This window comes from Pararge aegeria, chromosome 13, assembly GCF_905163445.1.
Source record: "Pararge aegeria chromosome 13, ilParAegt1.1, whole genome shotgun sequence".
NCBI lineage: Eukaryota > Metazoa > Arthropoda > Insecta > Lepidoptera > Nymphalidae > Pararge > Pararge aegeria.
Window position 1 is genome coordinate 11,795,522 of NC_053192.1, and position 19,340 is coordinate 11,814,861.

Below are 19,340 nucleotides of genomic sequence, written 5' to 3' on the forward strand. Positions count from 1 at the left end.
ACAAAAATGTAACAACCCTGGAAACTATAAACTTTCAGTTAACCGAAGAACTCTGATAAAGTTAGTTGACTTTTAAAACATTGAGATGAAGCCTTAGGATTTCACTTCAAACAAATCGTATTGTGTTGTATTTAGCATAGTTATATAATGTGTGTATATTATTCTTTAATAATATCGTATTTACTTTTTATTATTGACCCCTAGTCTAACACTTTATAATTAAACCTTACATTCGTGGGAAACTGTAAAAGTTGACAATTCTAAATAATCCTTTGTTAATTCTTTAAATTGATTGTTATCTTTTGTCTTACATACCTATATGTGCAAAAAGAATAAGAAACAAAGCATGCCTACCCGCATCGGGGTAGCGTGGGTGTATGCTCTATAACCATCATGTGACTAGAAGTGAGACATTGATAGTCTGAGGAGAAAGAAGATGACAGTTACCAAAGCTACCTGCAGTTCCAGAAGTGAGCCTTTCTCTACAGCAGCATGTAAAGCGTCGCATTTGAGGATCAAGTTGGTGAGGTATTGCGACAGGGGCAGGGCTACGGCCTTTGCCAGCAGCCGGTGGCCCTGACCGGCAAGTATCACGCGCTCCAGCTTACACTCAGCCTTACCGCGCACCCACTGACGGAGTTGGGCTGATGATAGTACGCCCAATACTAGGAAATATTTAAAAAAAGTTAAAGTCAAAGTCAAAGCCTCGCGTTAAACATATTTTTATCTTTATTCAAGTAGGCCCATAGGTGGCACTTATGATGCGTACATTACATGAGAATTACATGATAGTGAGATATTGGCGATAACCATATTCGTAAAATTAAAACTAATGCTACGCGGGTTCCAAACGCTTCTGGTCTAACAAGAAACCCACAAACAAATTTAGCCGGGTGTTTCTTTTTTGTTATCACCATCTCACATAGTCAAAATATTAGAAGAGCAACCTGGTTAGAGCAATAATTCACACACAAGTTTTTATATCGATAACATAGTCCTTTATACTGTAATAGGACTTTTCTATAAGTAATTTCGTTTAATACTAACTTTAAACTTTTAAAGAGACATCTTCAAGATGTTAATAGGTAGTTTATTGTAGAATTGTATGCAATTTGATTTTAATTAATTATGAATTTTATGTAACCTTGTATATTGCACTGTAAGTTTATTCTAACTTCTAAAGTTAAAACTGTACATTGTAATTATTTGAAAATCTTCAAATGTATCAAAGTTAGTATTTAGTCATCATTATTATCTACTCATTTTTAGTCCACTACAGGCCTCTCGATGTAACCTGGAAATGTGCCAATTCAATACTAATCAAAAGAACAATACAGTGGTTGAGTTGAACGTAGTTAACAAAGTAACAAACCCACTTTCGAATTTATAATATTACTATGGAAAGAATAGATAAATAATACAGATGCAACTAATCTGTTATAAGCGAACATGACGTCATCACTTTTAATTTGAGGATATTTTTCGACAAAATAGTTCTCGTTCAAAACATGGGCACAGCTGTGGGACATATAATAATAGGCGAATGATGGTAATGATCTCAACTTTTTTAAATATTCTTATAAGACTTCGACTTATGAAAATAAAAAGTGTTAATGTAAATAAAATAAGAAACATATGAAATCCCCGTCTCTGTTACAATAGAGTCTGTTTGCATCTGGTCAGTGTGTCTTTATATAGGCCGAGAATGATGATTTTAGTATATTTGGATGACATCACTTTTTTTATCATACTACCTTTAGCTTTTCCTAAGCATATTTTACGATGGTTTATTTTCCTTTTAAAGCATACGAGTATGTAGCTTTATTTCATATTGCACATCGCACATCATATACTCAATAAATTTATATTCAACTCTATTAATATTAAGCGTTAATACTTCAAAGTTCACGAAATCTTCTAAACTCAATATTTTTATCACAATAATTTATAACTCAAAAGTTGTACACGATGTATGATATATTATACTGTTTAGTTAGTACTACGAATTTGCTACGAATTTCCATAGCACAGCATGACTGGACTTTTCACCGCGAAATAACTACTGTACTAGGCTTCTGTATCAGCTCAAATAAAAGATAATATCATTGCAAATATCTTCGGAATAACGGTGTTGTTCATAACAAAGACAGTACTAGAATAAGCTTCTTGAGTAAAACTACTACGTAGCAATTGTCAAACAGATACGTCTACGAAAGATTTGCTGATTACTTACCTAATAGTTAGGGTGTGCACTTTTAAGCAAGTTAATAACAGCCAATTAGGAAAGTAGATATTAATCAAATTTTCAATCTTTATTTATGTTTCCTCTTACAAAAAAAAAGGAAGAATGGACCCGAAATCAAGCTGTTACCTACCTCATAAAAGTGGAAATGCGATGAAGCCTTGCCTTTTTGTAGTTGTTTGGATAATGATTTTGATATCAGTTAATTTTGTTTTATTTTTTGGAAATTTTTGAAAATATTTGAATGGTTACTATGGCTTCTCGTTTTAGATCGTCTTATAAACAAAATAAAAAAGTGTCTATTTGCGAATAAAATAAACTCATATGATATGATTTTTTTCAACGTTAGAATAACACACTTAATTTTTGGAAGATTTTATGAGAGTTTACTTTTTCATAGTTAGACAAGCACTAAAATACGGGTTAAAGGTTTCCTTTTCTTTCAAGATAGGGTTAAACTAAAATATGGGGTGAATTCTAGTAAAATCAGAGATTAATAGATATATTAGAGAGTGATATTAAAAACCTTATAACTGTAGTGTTGGAGTTGGATTTATATTTCGATTTCGATACTGTCATATTTCATTATAATATTAAAAATAACTTAATTTTTGAGTAGCACACCGTAATTTAAAAGATATTTAATCATACAGTTTCAAATTACTTAAAAATAAAAAGCATAGCTGCATGCAACAAAGGATTGTGCTGATTTCGAACACGCAAATATTTAGAATGCTTTTTTAAAACTTCTGTCCTATCTTAAAAATTCCATGAAAATTATTCCCCCTACCATTAACATAAAACAACAATTTGTCTAATTTTGATTGTGAAAAATAAATTATTATTATTACAAATAGCAGGTAGTGTATCTACGACAGATAAAGCTTGTTGAAAAAAGTCTTCGTCTTTCTTATTTAAAAGTAATCATTATTTTGCTGTCATCTATTATAAAATGTATATTAATATTATTTAGGTCCGTAACCTTTTACTGTTACCGTGGTAATCTGTCATTTCACCTTAAATGTAAAAACAGCTGATGTTTTTGGTTGTCACTGCGTATTTTTCATAATAACTTCCCTAAAAGTATTGATCTCGGGAAAAAATTAACCTTTCCCCCTAGCCTTGTTATTAAAAACACCACTCCGATTTGTCCGTTTGTCGCTGAACTACTAAATAAAACAAATCGTTCAAAAGGAACACCATGTTTATAAAGTATGCATGGGCAAGCTACTTCGTGATACAAGATTACAAGATTTATTCTTTAACAACCGGCAGTAGCCATAGGTCCGAGTAGATGGATTTGACCTTAACCAATATACGGACTTGCACAATTGCGTAGCAGAAAGTTCGTGTCAACCAGCTTTATCGGTACAGTTTAGCGTGGATTTTTATGCAAATACAATAGCCAACTTGTATGTTTTTTTATCGAAGTGTACCTATTTCTATTCTTTCCATCTATTACTACGCAATGACCTTAACTCTGTTACTTTATGGTAAAATGAACATACATTGTTTAATGAGTTGTTTTCTTATTAAAAACCACTCAGATGTGTGACTTTGTCAGTTTGTCGCCACTTATATGAAGTTATATTTATTTATTAGCTATTCCGGTGTAGGTTCAGAGTTCTTTAACATGATCTCTTTGAATTCAAATGTCGACGCTACTTGAGTAAGTAGTCTTAGTGTTATTTGACTTGATACGTAGGTAGGTACACGTCGAATAACAGTAAGACTAATCCATGCAAACGAAAATGTTTATTTGTATGTAGGCTAAACCTTTGAACCGATCTTGACAGATTTGACGCAGAATATCTTGCATCAATTTTGATTAATATACCGAGAAGAAATTTCCTTCCTTTCCTTAAGAAATTAATTCGGAAGGGTGGTGAAGGCGGATTACAGTTCTCACCAGCTCTTCCCGCGGGTTTTGTACGAGGCGACTAAGAGAATATAATGGAGAACGAACAGTGCGATTACCAACCCGTCTGCCAAGAGAGGTGATTATGGCAAACCCTCCTGTTGGGAATGGTTTATACTCCAACAGTGGAGAGGCTGTTGATATGACATGCGGTTGAGCAGCTATTCTGATGTAAATATAGTTTATAAATATTCATCATCATCGTCATCATATTGATGGATTCCACACATCTTTGAACATTTGACTCTTTATTTGTATCGATTACTTTAACTAATACAGTGTTTTTAAAAATCAGCAATAACCATGAAAACCGAAATGGCTCTAATTCCGTTCAACGCACTTGTCAAAAAACCTTACGTTGCTCGGTTTGAATATTCATAGATGTGTTCCGGTGCGGGTTTAACTGTTAACAGATAAGACGCACGACACCATAAGTGACGTCATGGGTCCACCATGGCTAGATCATATAGGAACTACTTAATGTTATAAATGTGAAAGTATATATATTTGGAAGAGTAGTTCAAATCCCAGCACGCGCGTCTAAGTTTTTGTAATTTTGGTGCGTTTTAAGCAATTCAAATATTACTTGCTTCAACGGTGATGGAAAACATCGCGAGGAAACCTGCATGTCCGAGAGGTCTCCAAAATGTTCTCAAAGGCGACCACCAAACCGCACTGGGCAAGTTTGTTGGTGTACGGAGACCCGCGCCCTATAGTATGCCGGTAATGAGTTCATATGATGATGATGATGACGATGATATATTTGGATTAGCGCCGCATGGACCGAAAACATTTAGCCAGAATTTGGAAAGGAGATAGCTTATGTACATAATACACTCTGATTAAAAAAAAAGTTTCGTATGAAGTAGCTATAACTGAATTCCACGCAGACGAAGCTATTGCCATATTTATGGATTTTAACATGTTGTAACTTTAAAAAGTGTTCCACTTTTAGGTAAGATGTAGGACCCTTATCACCTTCCTGCGAGTAAATGCTCTACGTTATAGTAACACCCAATTTGTTGCGATTTGATCGTAGTTCCAATTTGCGATGTCGGCAGCTGATTTATAAACATGTAAAAGTTTTAATCAAATAGGGAATGATATGTTACTTTCAGTAGACAATTCGACAGAGAAAAACTTGATACTGTTTATTAATAAATAGCTGTATGCAGCGGCTTCGTCCGCGCTTTTATGGTTTTTCGTAAATCCCGCGGGAATCGTTATTCTGTTCAGTTAACAAATACAACAACGAATAAAAAGTACCCTATGTATTAATCAGGGTATACATAATCCAGCTCCTTTCATTTTGGTTTAGTAATTTTTGCTTGAAGTAACTAACATCCATCCATCCATACAAACTTTCGCATTTATAATATTAGTATAGTAATTGTGTATTATAATAATTTGGATAAAAACACTCTCCTGTGTATACCTTTATCATTCTGTACTTGAATAATAATACTAAATTGTATAATACTTTTGAAATTGTCAATCTATACCTAGAAAAAATTTCAATCAATTTCAATGACTGACTTCAATGCAAAATGTCTATTATTATTTTTTTTATTTAACTCTTTAATTCAATGATTTAATTTAATAATTTGAATGTCAAACCCATCGGGGTTTTCATGTTAATGAAAGATTCTTAAAACAAATACATAATTAAATGTCACCTATATAATCTTCTTAGCGATAAAATTGAAATATCTAGTCTTCATTGAGAATTGAGCTACAAAATCCTTTATTTTTATTCGACTGGTAGTTCCAGAAATAAACACGTTTTAACTAAAAAAAACTTATAAGTAGCTTAATATTATTAGTATAGTATAGATTGAAATTACCCAGCATGTTTGTTTCAGAATACCTTTTCCACCTTAAAGCGCTTCGAATGTATCGCGTATCGTTTTTTATGGGATAATTGTTGTTGACACGTACCTATTACAGCGCACGGGTGAATAGCCGGTGGTCGACGAACCTGCATCAATATTGAAACCCGTCATATGGGGAAATATCCCCATTACACGTTATCGGGAAATATGTACACTCTATTCTCACTAACTGGTCTTATAATGTACGATTTAAATTTATAAAAAGCCAATGAAACTATAAAACCCCATATTCTTTATTTAAGGTTGTTTTTATTATTTTCAAACCAACTTGAAAATAAACTTTTTTCCTTTCTTGATCAAAATAAGGTTTAATACATAACCGAATACCTCATAGAAACTAAACAGTTTTATTTTTACACTACCTCGACTTAAATAGAAATGGGAACAACCCACGTATCTATCTAACTGCTCGATAGCCTATGTCCGAAAAATAAACATGTACCTACATTGATAAAAATCACACTACAATGCATTAACAACTAGATTAAAAAAACCCAATAGATTGCTTCCAGAATACGCAACCATAAACAAGTCTTGCTCCCTGGCCTTGGGACTTTATTTAATTAAATAATTAATGACGTAAATTTAATGATGATCTCGTTAAAATCTCTGCAGATGGACTACGGATATTCTCAGCAAAAAATAGCTTACAACTGAACCTTCTTCTTCCAATTCCGACCAAAGTTATGCTAGCACATTCTCTTTTTCTATCTATTCTCGATTATGCGGATGCAAGCTTTCTTAATCTGACCGAGGATCAGCTTAATAAACTTGAGCGTCTTCAAAATCTGGCTATTCGGTTCATATTTGGCCTTCGCAAATATGACCATGTTTCCGTATTTCGACAAAAACTCAAGTGGCTTCCTATTCGTCGTCGCCGGGATATGCATGTACTTTCTCTTCTGTACTGTGTGTTATTTCATCTAAATACTCCCTCGTATTTAAAAGAGAAGTTCACTTTTCTTGGTGAGCAATCTGGTGTAAGATCGTGCCGTGCGCTGACGCTGTGTATGCCTTATAATAAGACAAAATTTTATAAGCGTTTAGCGTACGAGCTGTGGAATTGTGGAATGCGCTTCCATTGAGCATACGACGATCCAAATCACTGGCGATATTTAAAAGAGCAGTTAAGGCCCATTATATTGTTAACGACTTTTAATAGTATGTATATATGTACTTACTCATTTATTGTATGTTAAAGTATTTAATTATGTAAGTGTTGTTATTATATATATTAGTTTATTTTTATATTTATTTATTTATTATATTATTTACTTTTTATCTATTTGTGCACACTAGTTTATGTATTGGCATGTAGTTATTTGCATGTATGTATTTTAATATTTGTACCACCAGCAGTCTATTCTCCTCTTCTTTTTTTTTCCTAATTCTAAGGTTGCCTGGCAGAGATCGCTATTAAGCGATAAGGCCGCCTTTTGTATTACTACTTCTTTCGATGTTTCTGTTTTTGTTATATTTTAAATGTTGTGGTATACAAATAAAGAGTTTAATAATAATAATAATAACCTTGCAAAAGCAGGTACAACAGTTTTCGTACCATTAAAATATTCAAGTAGTTAATCAATAAGTCGGTTTAAGTAAGAAAAGGTACAATGGGTAATTGATACTTCGAATTGTCTCCGCTTTCATCTGCAAACAAGATATATTATTAGTTGATGATTGCTTTTGGAAAGAAAAACGGCTTAGTTTCTTGCTAGGTATTTCTCGTTAGAATCTGTTTTTAAACCGCTACCAGCAGCACGGGTCTCCTCCCACAATGAGAAGGGGTTAAGGCCGTATTTCCACCACGCTGGCGCTGGTATTTTAAACAGTACTTACATGTATTAAAGTATTATACATTAAACAGCAATTAATTTAAGTGCATGTTGGTTACGCTGTCATTCGGATGGATTTTCACATTTCTCATAATAAAAGCTCGTGTATTTGATTTTATGCAAAAAATAATAATTTCACGCGACAACACGCTAAGGTCGCGTCCACATCCATTTTGTAAATGATGCATAATTTTGATATTAATTTCGTTAGCTGACCGTGACCGACCATGAACAATAATTCGAGACTTATAAATAAAGGTGTTATCGAATTATTCACGTTTTAAGTCAACCTAAAAAAGCAAAATAAGAAATTTGTTTGTTTTGCAGCTTGTAAGCTATCTTATTACCGTACTCTTAATACTTACTCACTACAGAACCATTAAAACAATTGCGCCGACTTTCTTGTAAACGATAGCTAGTTAATTAAGAACTTAGTAATTAAAATAAATAAATTCAGATTTTAAATTTACTTATTATTGTTTAGAAATATTTTTGACAAAATCTCAGACAGAATTTAAAATTAAACTAGTTAATTATAATTTTATTTCCAACTTTTCGAGGTAAAACCATGGGAGGGGAAAGCCACAGTTTTGATAAACGCAGCTAAGCACGTTTTTTATCAGTGCTTAATAATTTGATTCTACCTAATTTTAACGATATGTACCTAGGTAAAGACATAAAAATATATATATTTTCAAAGTCAATTATGTTGGGTGCTTAATTAGATGTATAGAATAGGTATAAATCTACAGTTTCTTTAGCCCTTCTGGTATTTAGTATCGTCAGCTGCGGGTCATTACGACCCGTATCGCTTACCTACTTGCATATCAGCTATTGGGTTACACTCTACATTAAATTTCACTTCAACTGTATTACTAACAACATTGAGGCTATATTGCAAGTAAATTTTATCAGTGTACCAACCTATAGATTAAAAAATATGAGTTTATTTTACTCAGTATATATTCAGGTAAAGTTCAAGTTTACAAGCACTAAAAACGCAATATAGATAACGAATGATTCGTGGGTTTTTGTAAATTTGCTTTTGTAGGGGAGAATTAACTATTAATTGAGAAAACGTGAATCGCTTTTAGGGTTTCGTACCAAAATGATACTTGGTGTTTTTGGTTATGGATACATGGGCAACGTATTGGAAATGAATAGTAATATTTACATTTTTAAAAGTGTCGAAAACTTAGTATTGGATTATATGGGAACAAGTGGTTTATAAAAAAACATTGTAAAATAGTTTTACAATTATAATGGAAAATTACAGCCTTTATCAGACTACCTTTATCAGATTACTGCTGTACTAAAGGCCTCTCCCATGGGGAGGGATTGAACACAATTACCACGCTGCGCAGACGGGTTGGTGATCGCAGTAGATGGTAGTAGTAGCACACCGGGCACTGCTACCCGTACTCCGTTATATTGCCTTAGTCACCTCGTAAGACACCCGCGAGAAATGGAAGGTTGGTGGCAACCTGTATTCTGATCTGCCGTCACCTCCCGGCAAGAGTATTTAATAACTAATACAGACTTTACTAAGAGAATAGTCTGTACTAGTTTTTAAATTATTAGATATATTTTTAATTTTAATTTTCAATTCTGTCTGTACCCCGTAACCCACTAGTCACTCATCATAAAACCTTTGCAGCTTGGTTGCGTGGCATAGATCGCTTTTTAGCGATAAGGCCGCCAATTGAACAACTATAATATTTCATGTGCCATATTTTATTATTATTGTTTGTGTTTCTTGGTGTACAATTAAGTATACTTTCTTTCTTTCTTTAAGAAACAAACTTAGTAATGGGCTATGTGTTTTAGAAGTGGTCGATTATTATTAACCATGTAACGGAACCCTTGGCGTTCGAATGTGCTTCACACTCTCCGGTTCTTATTTACGATGCAAATCAACAACTTGACCTCGACCCATAGGCTGTAATTCTCTTATCATGGCCATGGGTAATAGGAAACTGCCCTAACCCTTATTATATTGGGTATTTTTGGAAACAGCTTTATATTTATGGAGAACATTTTGCTTTGTACCTAAGCGCAGTGATAGCCCTTAAAATCAAACTATTACTAATAATACATAGGTACTATATGAAAAAAGTACTCATCAGTACTTACAAAAAAGTTCCTGAGGGAATATATCTATCACAGGTAAGTCGTAAATTTGCAGCTTTCGTGTTCTAAACTTTTATTAGATCACCGGTAGAAACAAAGGTGTCTTACATTGTATCGCATTGTAACTCTTATTCAAATAAATTATTTTATCATCAAGCGTAAATATAACAGTAAAATATTTTTTTAATTAATCCCAATCGGACATTTAATTTAGAAGTATTCGTTTGTTTAAAAAAATTAAGGACTACACCGAAACAAATCAGTTCTGTTTAGATATTTAATTGTATTTTAAATTGAATTAATAGTACACCCGATTATTTTTTACAAGAATACACAACGCAACTGCGCAGTCGTAAATTTATTGAAATACATCGTTTGATGCATTTCAGTTAGTAGTAGTAGTTTGATTCACGTGCGAAACTATTATATTTAACGTGATATAGTTTCCGCACTTCCATCAAAATGTACTATTCACAAACACCTCATTGGTCATCCCCTAAAACTGCCGTTCAGGTCCGTAACCGGTAAGGAACCTAGTCTACCCCTTCCTAGATTGAGTGACAATAGTTCGATCCACAATCCTGTAGGAACCTTCAAGAAGAGCATTCTTCACCAAAAAATCATTGCTTACGAGTTAGTCAGTAGCCTCAGTAGGTATATATTAAGAAATCGATCGTACAAGGTCTAGGGCGTAGCGCGGCTATATCTAAATTAATTACCTACTCACAGCTATTATAATATGTAATTAGGTCTTAAAACTAATTAATAAAGGGCAATCGGAGCAAAGTGTCACGGCATAATATACGCCGCAGAAGTCGCGTGGCCGTGCGAAACAGTCATGCTCGCCACGCGACCACTTACATGGCAGATTTTCTGCTTTGCTTGTTTACCACCGCATTTTTAGGGTTCCACTTTAAAAATGCATATAATAAACGCTCAAAATACAAATATCACTAAATTCAAGTAGGCTTCCGCTATAAGCACTTAAGAAACGTTCGTCTATCAGCAAGAAAGTGCAAGAAACTCAGCAGTTGGTCTTTGCCAACATCGACTATTTCTAATTTAACAATTATTTATCTATTTAGTGAGCAAGGAAAGTTGATTGTGTCGCTTCCAAGCAGCCTCGCTGTAGCTAAATTGTTCGAGCTCATAAATTGATTTGTGCTAAAATTACCCTAGCTCATAGTGCGACTATTTCTGTCTTCACAACCTTATAGTTAGGTACTTATAGATAATACTTCTCAACTGTGTTGCAAAAGTATTTTCTCTTACTATTATACTTACTTGATGAATTTAAAATGCGTATTGCGTATGCGTATTTTGAAAACTTTTTTCAGAATGTTCCTATTTTGTTAACAGATTCACTAAATTCCTCACCTACTGCAGCTCAGAATTTATTAAGAGGCAACATTAATGAGTGCAAAGTTTTATTTCATTTCAAACATATAGATGCATCGGATATCAGTAAAAACTTCAAGTTGTTAAAATTAAAGAAAACAGGTGATATATGGGGAATGTCGGTAAAGGTAATATTCTCAAATTATAGACGTCATTGCTCCTCTTTTAGCCATAATTTTCAATGAATGTGTTGATTTAGGTACTTTCCCGAACCTAATGAAACATAGTAAACTCATTCCTCTATTTAAATCTGGTAATAAAAATGATATAAACAATTACAGACCTATCTCAATCTTACTCTCTTACTTACAGCTCTTAGTAAGATATTTGAAAAAATTATATTAAATCAACTCTTATATCATTTTAATGTAAATAACTTACTACACCCTGAGCAGTACGGCTTCACTAAAGGTCGTAGCACAACGGACGCAGGCGCTAAACTTATAAAACATGTTTATGATACCTGGGAATGTTCACAGAACGCCATGGGTGTTTTTTGTGATCTATCTAAAGCTTTCGATTGTGTTGATCATAAAACCTTGCTTCTTAAGCTAAGCCACTATGGTATCCAAAACGTTGCACTAAATTTGGTTGCCTCTTATCTCAGCAATAGAACCCAAAGAGTTTGCATAAATGATACAAACAGACAGACTTGACGTTTCAAAAGTGCTTATATTAGGCCTACTTGAAATAAATGAATTTTGAATTTTGAATTTTGAATTTTGAATTTTGAATTTTGAATTTTGAATTTTGAATTTTGAATTTTGAATTTTGTATATAAATTTTCGGAACCGATAGGACTTGAACCTGCGACTCTCTGGCAATCGCGGCTTGAGCGCTTTTTCCAATTAAGCTACGACTCTCCTACCATCGATGCCGAATTTAGTATATGCCATTTGCATTAGTCTTATAGCGACTGTAGCGTGATCTAGTAGGAAACGTTGCAGTTTCGATCTACGTTGAAGACTGATGTAAAAGGCATATACTAATTACGGCATAGGTATACCTTTAAACTACGCACTCTTTGCACTCTATGCACCTTTTAATTTGATATTTCATATCATATGGTTAGTCATTTACCATATTATGATTTTGACCAATGGCGTCGCTTTTCAAATTGAATTTTTCCACAGTTTTAAACACTTCACACACAAATCAATTTCTTGCCCAAGACGTAATTACTTATACCAAATCAAAAATATTTGAGGAACCGATTCTTAATTCCACTAAAGATATTTAATTATACTTGTCGCTTATTTGAATCACATGGTTATTCTATAGTGAATGTACGATCTCCACCTGCGTCGCCAAAGATAGCGTGTTCCATCTTATGGATTTACTATTCACTAAGGCTCGTAATTGTACCTATTTGTTTAAAAGGCACTGTCAGTCCCTATACATTCTCTATTATTTCTAAACTGCAGTGATTGCCGTGTTTCCGCTTCTCAGGAAGCTTGTCATGCTAAACACGAACGTTTTGTTTAAACAGGCGGAACAGCTAACAGCTTTCTGGATTGTTTGTTATCACTTTCTTTCCATTTTGCCATCGCGTCGGCTTCCCACGAGCCTTACTATACCTAGGTAATAGAGTCCTATTTAGCTTTTACACAGGACTAATTTATTAAACAAGTGTTAGAATGCCAAAAAATGGACGCGGATAGTATTTGTACTGCTTATACGAATGCATATTAAAATAAATAGGAATATGGATCTGTTATTGTTTCGACAGATTGTTGTTTCGACGGATTTTTGTTTCCACAGTAAAAATACAATCACAAAGAGCGATATATTTAGTGTTAGACATATGTTTTCACAAGCTTTTATTTATTTACTTAACTAGCTCGTCCGGCGGCTTCACCAGCTTTTAATTGAGGGAAAAACCTTAGTGTTATAACCATTCAAATACCAGGCATGTATAAGTCTAACTTAATAAAATTATGTTTATTCTTGCATTAAGTTGAATCTGGAATTTTCACGGCTGTATTAGATGAAGAATGGATATTTGTTTGCATTTGCTGCCATATACTTAATTGGTACAATAGTAGTGGAGATGTAGTGCGATCACAGAAAAGGATTTTTTTTACTTTTCTGTGAGTGCAATCCTTGCACGTACCTCTTCCTAGGCAATGTAGATTTTGTGAAGAAAAATCTGTATGGTTAAAGTCTTGCAAGTCACCACTTCTAGCATAATCCACTCCACTATGTTATAAATAAGAAACTTATTGCTGTATAGTGCATATACCATCAGTTCTTAAAATATCAAGATACCAGGTAGGATAAAAAATTGTTTCTTACATCTTGGTGGGCTGTAGTGAAGGTAGAGTCCATTGTGCGTGCCGTTCCGATCCAATAAACATTTCTCCATTTCAAAGAGATTTCTTTTATTTTTACCTAACTATACCTCAATTTTTCAAAGAATTTAGTCTTGCATCGAGACAAGACTAAATTATATTAAATGTATTTTCGGATTCATTGGTTTGCATCATATAGGTTGTTATGTGTGTAGTTATGTGTATCTAAAGTTGAGTTTGTTTAGTTAGATTTATAGAAAAGGAACATAAGTTAAACCTGAATGCATAAAATTGATTATTCTAGGTTTCAAAGCAATTTACGTGGCAATTAGGTGTCTAGCATTAACATGAAACGTGGTCATTTCAAAGTATGTAGGCAGGTATCCATCGATTTTATAGCCCACTGGCACGAACGATCGAAAATGTTCCTCATCAAATATTTACCGGCCCGCCCTACTGACACCACTCATTGTAGGCAAGTACGTACCTATTGAATATTCTCAGTCACAACAAAAATGAACTTTGACCTAAAGCGCATTTTAAATATGAATAAAGGACCTGTGGTTTTCTGTCCAATAAGTAGTTAGCCACTTATTATAATTATTAAGTTGGTAAAGTATGTCGGAATATTCGACGCTATACCTATAAACTTATCGACAAAAATTTAGATAAAATTTTTGGATGTTTGAAAAACGAGTGTAAAACTATTAACTTCATACACTGGCACTGACTCGATCGTTTAAAGGTAAAAAGCGGATACTGAACTAACCAACTACGCTTAAGACTTTTTCGCTTACGAGAACAATCTAACACGGGTACAATACGTACATGCCTCCTAACAAGTTGCAAAATTCTTAAGAAAGTTAAATTCGTGAATGTGGCGAATATATAGCTTTTGGCGCGGTGTTTCAGGTGTCGATAGGTAAAAGATAAATAATTGATATTTTGATCATTTTAGTTATTCAATATTATCTACCACCTTAATGTTTTAACTGTAATCATAGTAACCTTAGACTTACTGTTTGTTTTAGACTTACCGTTTTTCTTTGTCTAGACTCTATTTCATCTTAAATATTGCACATAACTCTATACACTGATTGACATAGTGATTGTATTCTCATTGACAGCTGATGTTTTGGTTGTCATCGCAATTTCTTATGAATACTTTATACCTTCATTAATTCCTTTAGTAATAAAGAGTTCAGGAATAAGTTGTTCCTCTGTCCTACTAGAAATAAAGCATCAATTAATAATAATAAGATTATTAAAATTATTCATGAAGAAAAATCCGCTATAGGTTTTTAACTGCAATGCACGTTCTATATTTAAATTTATAAATATCTCTCTACATAGAGTATTATAATCCATAATGTATAAAAGTGTGTGAGTGGCAACTCGAATAAAGTGTTACATACAGGTACTCATTGGTTTTAACTTTAAGTTGAAGCAGCTATGTCTGACATACAATCTAGCAAAAGAAGAAGAAGAAAATCTTCATAAGTAAAAGCTCTACCAGACTTTATACCAAGACTGTCCATGAGACGGCAACATTTTTATTTAAAAAAATAAACTATCCTTTCAGTGCCAACGTTTAATGATTGGGCTGTAAATTGGTTCTACAATTACGAGACGCTTTCAGGCTGTTTTATATCTAAAATCAGTTTGGGGTGCACCCTTTTGTATCGTAGGAATAAGGTCACATTAATACGGAAAGTAATAGGAGGGTTGTTACAAAAGAGTCAGCAAGTTTTGAGCAAATATATTTCTAAAAACGATGTACGACAGATTGCAGTTAATACTATATAATACGAAAAATATACGAAACGAATATATATATATACGAAAAAAGAAAATATAATTTATAGCAATTTTTTTACACATGCGTTTATTTTAAATGTGTATGACAGAGAAGACTATGGTTAAGATCTACTTCATTCTCAGTAAGTGAAGTTGTAATAAAATAATTTATTTTTAGAAATCGATATACGGTTGTTAGTGTTCTCTCACACGGGCCTTGTCACGGGCATATTTTCTGTAGTGAACAGCAGCGATGATTTTTAGCGTGCGGCGTCAATCGTGTGCGGGTAGTCCATAAGGAATGTATGAGAACTACAGAAAATATACCGGTGGCGGCATTTTGTGGCCCATGTATTCATGATTATTTCGCAACGATATAATATCGTGTCGGTTCATCATTGCAGATCTGTACCGAATTGTCTAGTGTGTATGACGAATCTTACACCAACAAAAACTTTATTAATAAAATGCTATATTTTGAAAATGCTCAAAGTAGGTCTCCAGTTGACTATTCATTTTCTCACATATTCTGTTTTTATCAGTTCCACTGCTAATTTTGGTAAGGGATCAATAATTATGACGTGACGTGTTAGTTGAATATTGTCGTTACAGTCGATTTTCTTCTGCGAATCCTATTTATTTAAAACTTCTTCGCTGTTTATATGAGTTACATTAATATTTAAACCAATATTTCTTTTATTTCCATTGAAGTCCGTTAGTTCATCTTCGGGTTTTTCTTTAAGAGAAGGGTTGGCTGAAAATGGTAATAGGATATCAAAATCATATGACTAATCAGTAAGAAAATGAAATACATAGATATAGAGATAGAAACACATTTTATTGCACACAAAAAAAGAAACAACATAAAAGAAAACTGAGTAAATTTAGACAAATATGGGTATGCAAAGGCGGTCTTATTGCTAAAGCAATCTCTTCCAGACAACCCTTGGGAAAAGTAATTTAAAGTAGTGGAGGGTAGCGGCGCAATATATAAATATGAAAACATACTAAAACACCATATATAATATATATAAGCATATCATAGAAATATAAGAATAATGAATATAGCTTTAATTACGTTAATTAGTGGCTATTGGACGGTTTAAATACTACAGATATATATTACAGAATGTACCTCTATTCAATTGTACATTAAGTATCCGATGATAAAGTTCACTAAATTTCTTTTGACGCTTCATGTTAGATGAAGTTTTAACTACAAGAGTCGGTAATAAGATATAGTGCTCCAGATTTGGCTCCTCTTTATTGTACTTTTTCCTTGAGGAATTCTTTTTAACTACTAAACGAGGGTTTTTATCGCATGTTTTTCCTGCGGTATAGCTTCTTCCGCTTGTAAGATCTTGAGTACTTCTTTCTTGTTTGGTGGGTTTGGTTTTGGAACTTTTTATCGGTTTTCTAGGATTAGAGGTATGATAGCAACAAGTGGGCGCCCTGGCTGCTGTAGAACGAGGTGCAACATAACTTGGTCCAGGAGAACAATCATCTTGTCTAAAACGCCGATCAGTTCGCGATTGTGGAAAGACTAGGCGTTCAAAACTTTTATGATTTCTAGAAAAAAAATTATCAGTCCGTCGATTATCTGCGGTGGTAACTTTTCTGTTGTTATGATCACTAGCAGCATATTTTTCGTTACCTGGCTTATTTTTGTTACTTGCAACTATTATGCCTCCAGTCTTACCGACTGGCCGACAACTATTTTCATGGCGATGATTAAGTTTAACAATTCTGTAATGACGCCGTTTTCGCCGTTCCACATGAGCTACTCGTTCTCTAAGTAAGCTATCAATCAAATGTTGTAAATCAGATCTTGTCCCACATCTATCTTGGTGGGGAACTCGTCGCGCAAGACGAGTATTTGGCCAGTGGGTTCGACAAACATCTTCATAAATTATATCACTAAGTACAGCTTCCCGAGATGGTGTTAATTTAATCCCATCATCTCGTGGCGCAAATTCCCCTTGAGCTAAATAATGAACTGTATCCATGAGTCTATAATCCCGTACTGGATTTAGCTTGTGTCTTATTTTATGAACCCTATCAGCAGCCATTTTAGAGCAATCGTTCCTTTTACAAGGGACTGATGCACACTGTCGTCTACCTCTTGCTGTAATGCCATCATATAATGTAAAATCACGACCGTATTGCTCAGAATTATGTTCTTTTTTTATAGTAGTTGCTTTACTTGCTGATAACGGTACTGGTTGTTGGGAGCATCTTTGAAATGCTGATGTTTCTGTGATGTGACTATATTCAATGTAACTACAGCCTGCCCTTTTACTACTAGACGAAGCTTTCATATTTTTATCTTTGTATTCTTCTTCGTCAGATGATGAATATAGAAGATTAGGGTCAAGAGCACGAAAAACCATTTCTTGTTTTATAATTTTTCTTTCTAGTTGATCTATTCTTTTATTTATATGAAATATGCTATGTGGAGAAGGCTTTTCCGGGGAAGATTTTTCTGTTACTATGAGTGTTCCAATGTCAACTTTTTTTGGAGAAGTTTTGTTGTTTTCATTCATTTTTTCAACTTTAGGAAGAGTCATAGTTATTTGGGGTAGAGGGTAAAGATAACATGTTTTTGCTGTTCTTTGTTTTGGATTAATAGTGGAAACAAGACAAGAATTTTCTGTATTTGAACATTTCGAAATTGCCGTAGAACTTTCAACACATGCAGTACTCGTTGATGTCTTTTCACAGATGATTTCACTCTGTGCTCGAATTTTTAACTGGTTAGTTCCGCAAGCAACTGAATTTACTACGTTTGAAACATCTTCACTAAAATCTGCGAAATATTCGTATTATTTTTCTATTTCTAAAATAATATTTTATTCATTTATGAAAGAAAGCTTACGCGTTGTAAATGATGAATGGTCTCCTATAGCAAGCCTCGAACCTGATCTATCAGAACGCTGTAATTGTTATTTAATAATGAGTACATATTGCTAATAACAAAGCAAAGCAACATAATATGTGTTATAAAATATAGAAATTTACCTTCTTGGAATGAAATCTACTTTTTTCAGCTATATATAAAGTTTTAATTGCTGGCGCCCTTGGCTTTATAGAAACAAGTACTTTTTGAGATGAGTTTTTGAAATTTGAGCCTTTTTGAAGTATTTCTGAAAAATTCAATATCAAGTTGACAGCGCTATAAAATATAATCTTAAGTTAAGGTATTCTACAAACCTACACACCTTATGTATCAATGATTCGGCTAATGATTTAATATGTTACTATCATAGTAACATACTAAATCATTGTTACTATCATCGGCCTCTGCAAAAGGATAAGGCAAAGAGTTTAATCTAAACAGACTACAACTTTTATTTGCTGCTATCGACTATCTTCATCTTTAATAACAAAAATTATGTTCTAACAATTTTCTCATATTAGTTTAGTCATATAGGCACCTAAAAGAAGCTTTTTTGGTGGATGGCACGGTGTTTCAGCAAGAGCGTCGTAGTTGACTTCGCGTATCAATTTCTCTTCTTGAATTGATATCAATTTCCTTTTGGATGGAGTCTGTTTATTTTCCATCACATTTTATTTTCTTCCTTCCGAGCATATTTACTTCATGATACCTTAATATTCCAATAAAAGGCGATCAAAACTATAATTTGGATAAAAAATAGAAAAAATTATATAATCATGCCATTTAGATAGACATCTGTGTCATGTCAATTCTTTCAAGACGTTTCTGCTTCTTTCTTATATCTCTCAGACCTATTTTACAGAAAGTTTTATTAACATTTCTATAAATATTCTCAATTCCTAAAATATTAGAATACCAAGCGTACCGAAACCCGAAAGCCG

The 19,340-nt window shown here is 33.5% G+C and overlaps 1 protein-coding gene across 2 annotated transcripts; it reads right to left on the reverse strand.

Annotated features, from left to right (window-relative positions):
* Nucleotides 1-14,919: 14,919 nt before the first annotated feature.
* On the reverse strand, nucleotides 14,920-19,160 carry LOC120628822. Of its 2 annotated transcripts, XR_005658975.1 has the most exons (6): nucleotides 18,938-19,160; nucleotides 18,522-18,646; nucleotides 18,379-18,436; nucleotides 16,639-18,309; nucleotides 16,028-16,257; nucleotides 14,920-14,934 (listed from the first exon to the last, which is right to left on the reverse strand). XR_005658975.1 is itself a non-coding variant. In XM_039897445.1 (5 exons), exons 1-5 carry the CDS (start codon nucleotides 19,062-19,064, stop codon nucleotides 16,136-16,138), a joined length of 2,103 nt encoding a protein of 700 aa, XP_039753379.1. In that variant the 5' UTR covers nucleotides 19,065-19,160; the 3' UTR covers nucleotides 15,596-16,135. The 2 variants fall into 2 exon arrangements, 1 of the variants encoding a protein (XP_039753379.1); XM_039897445.1 differs by lacking the exon at nucleotides 14,920-14,934 and having other exon boundaries at nucleotides 15,596-16,257.
* Nucleotides 19,161-19,340: the final 180 nt, after the last annotated feature.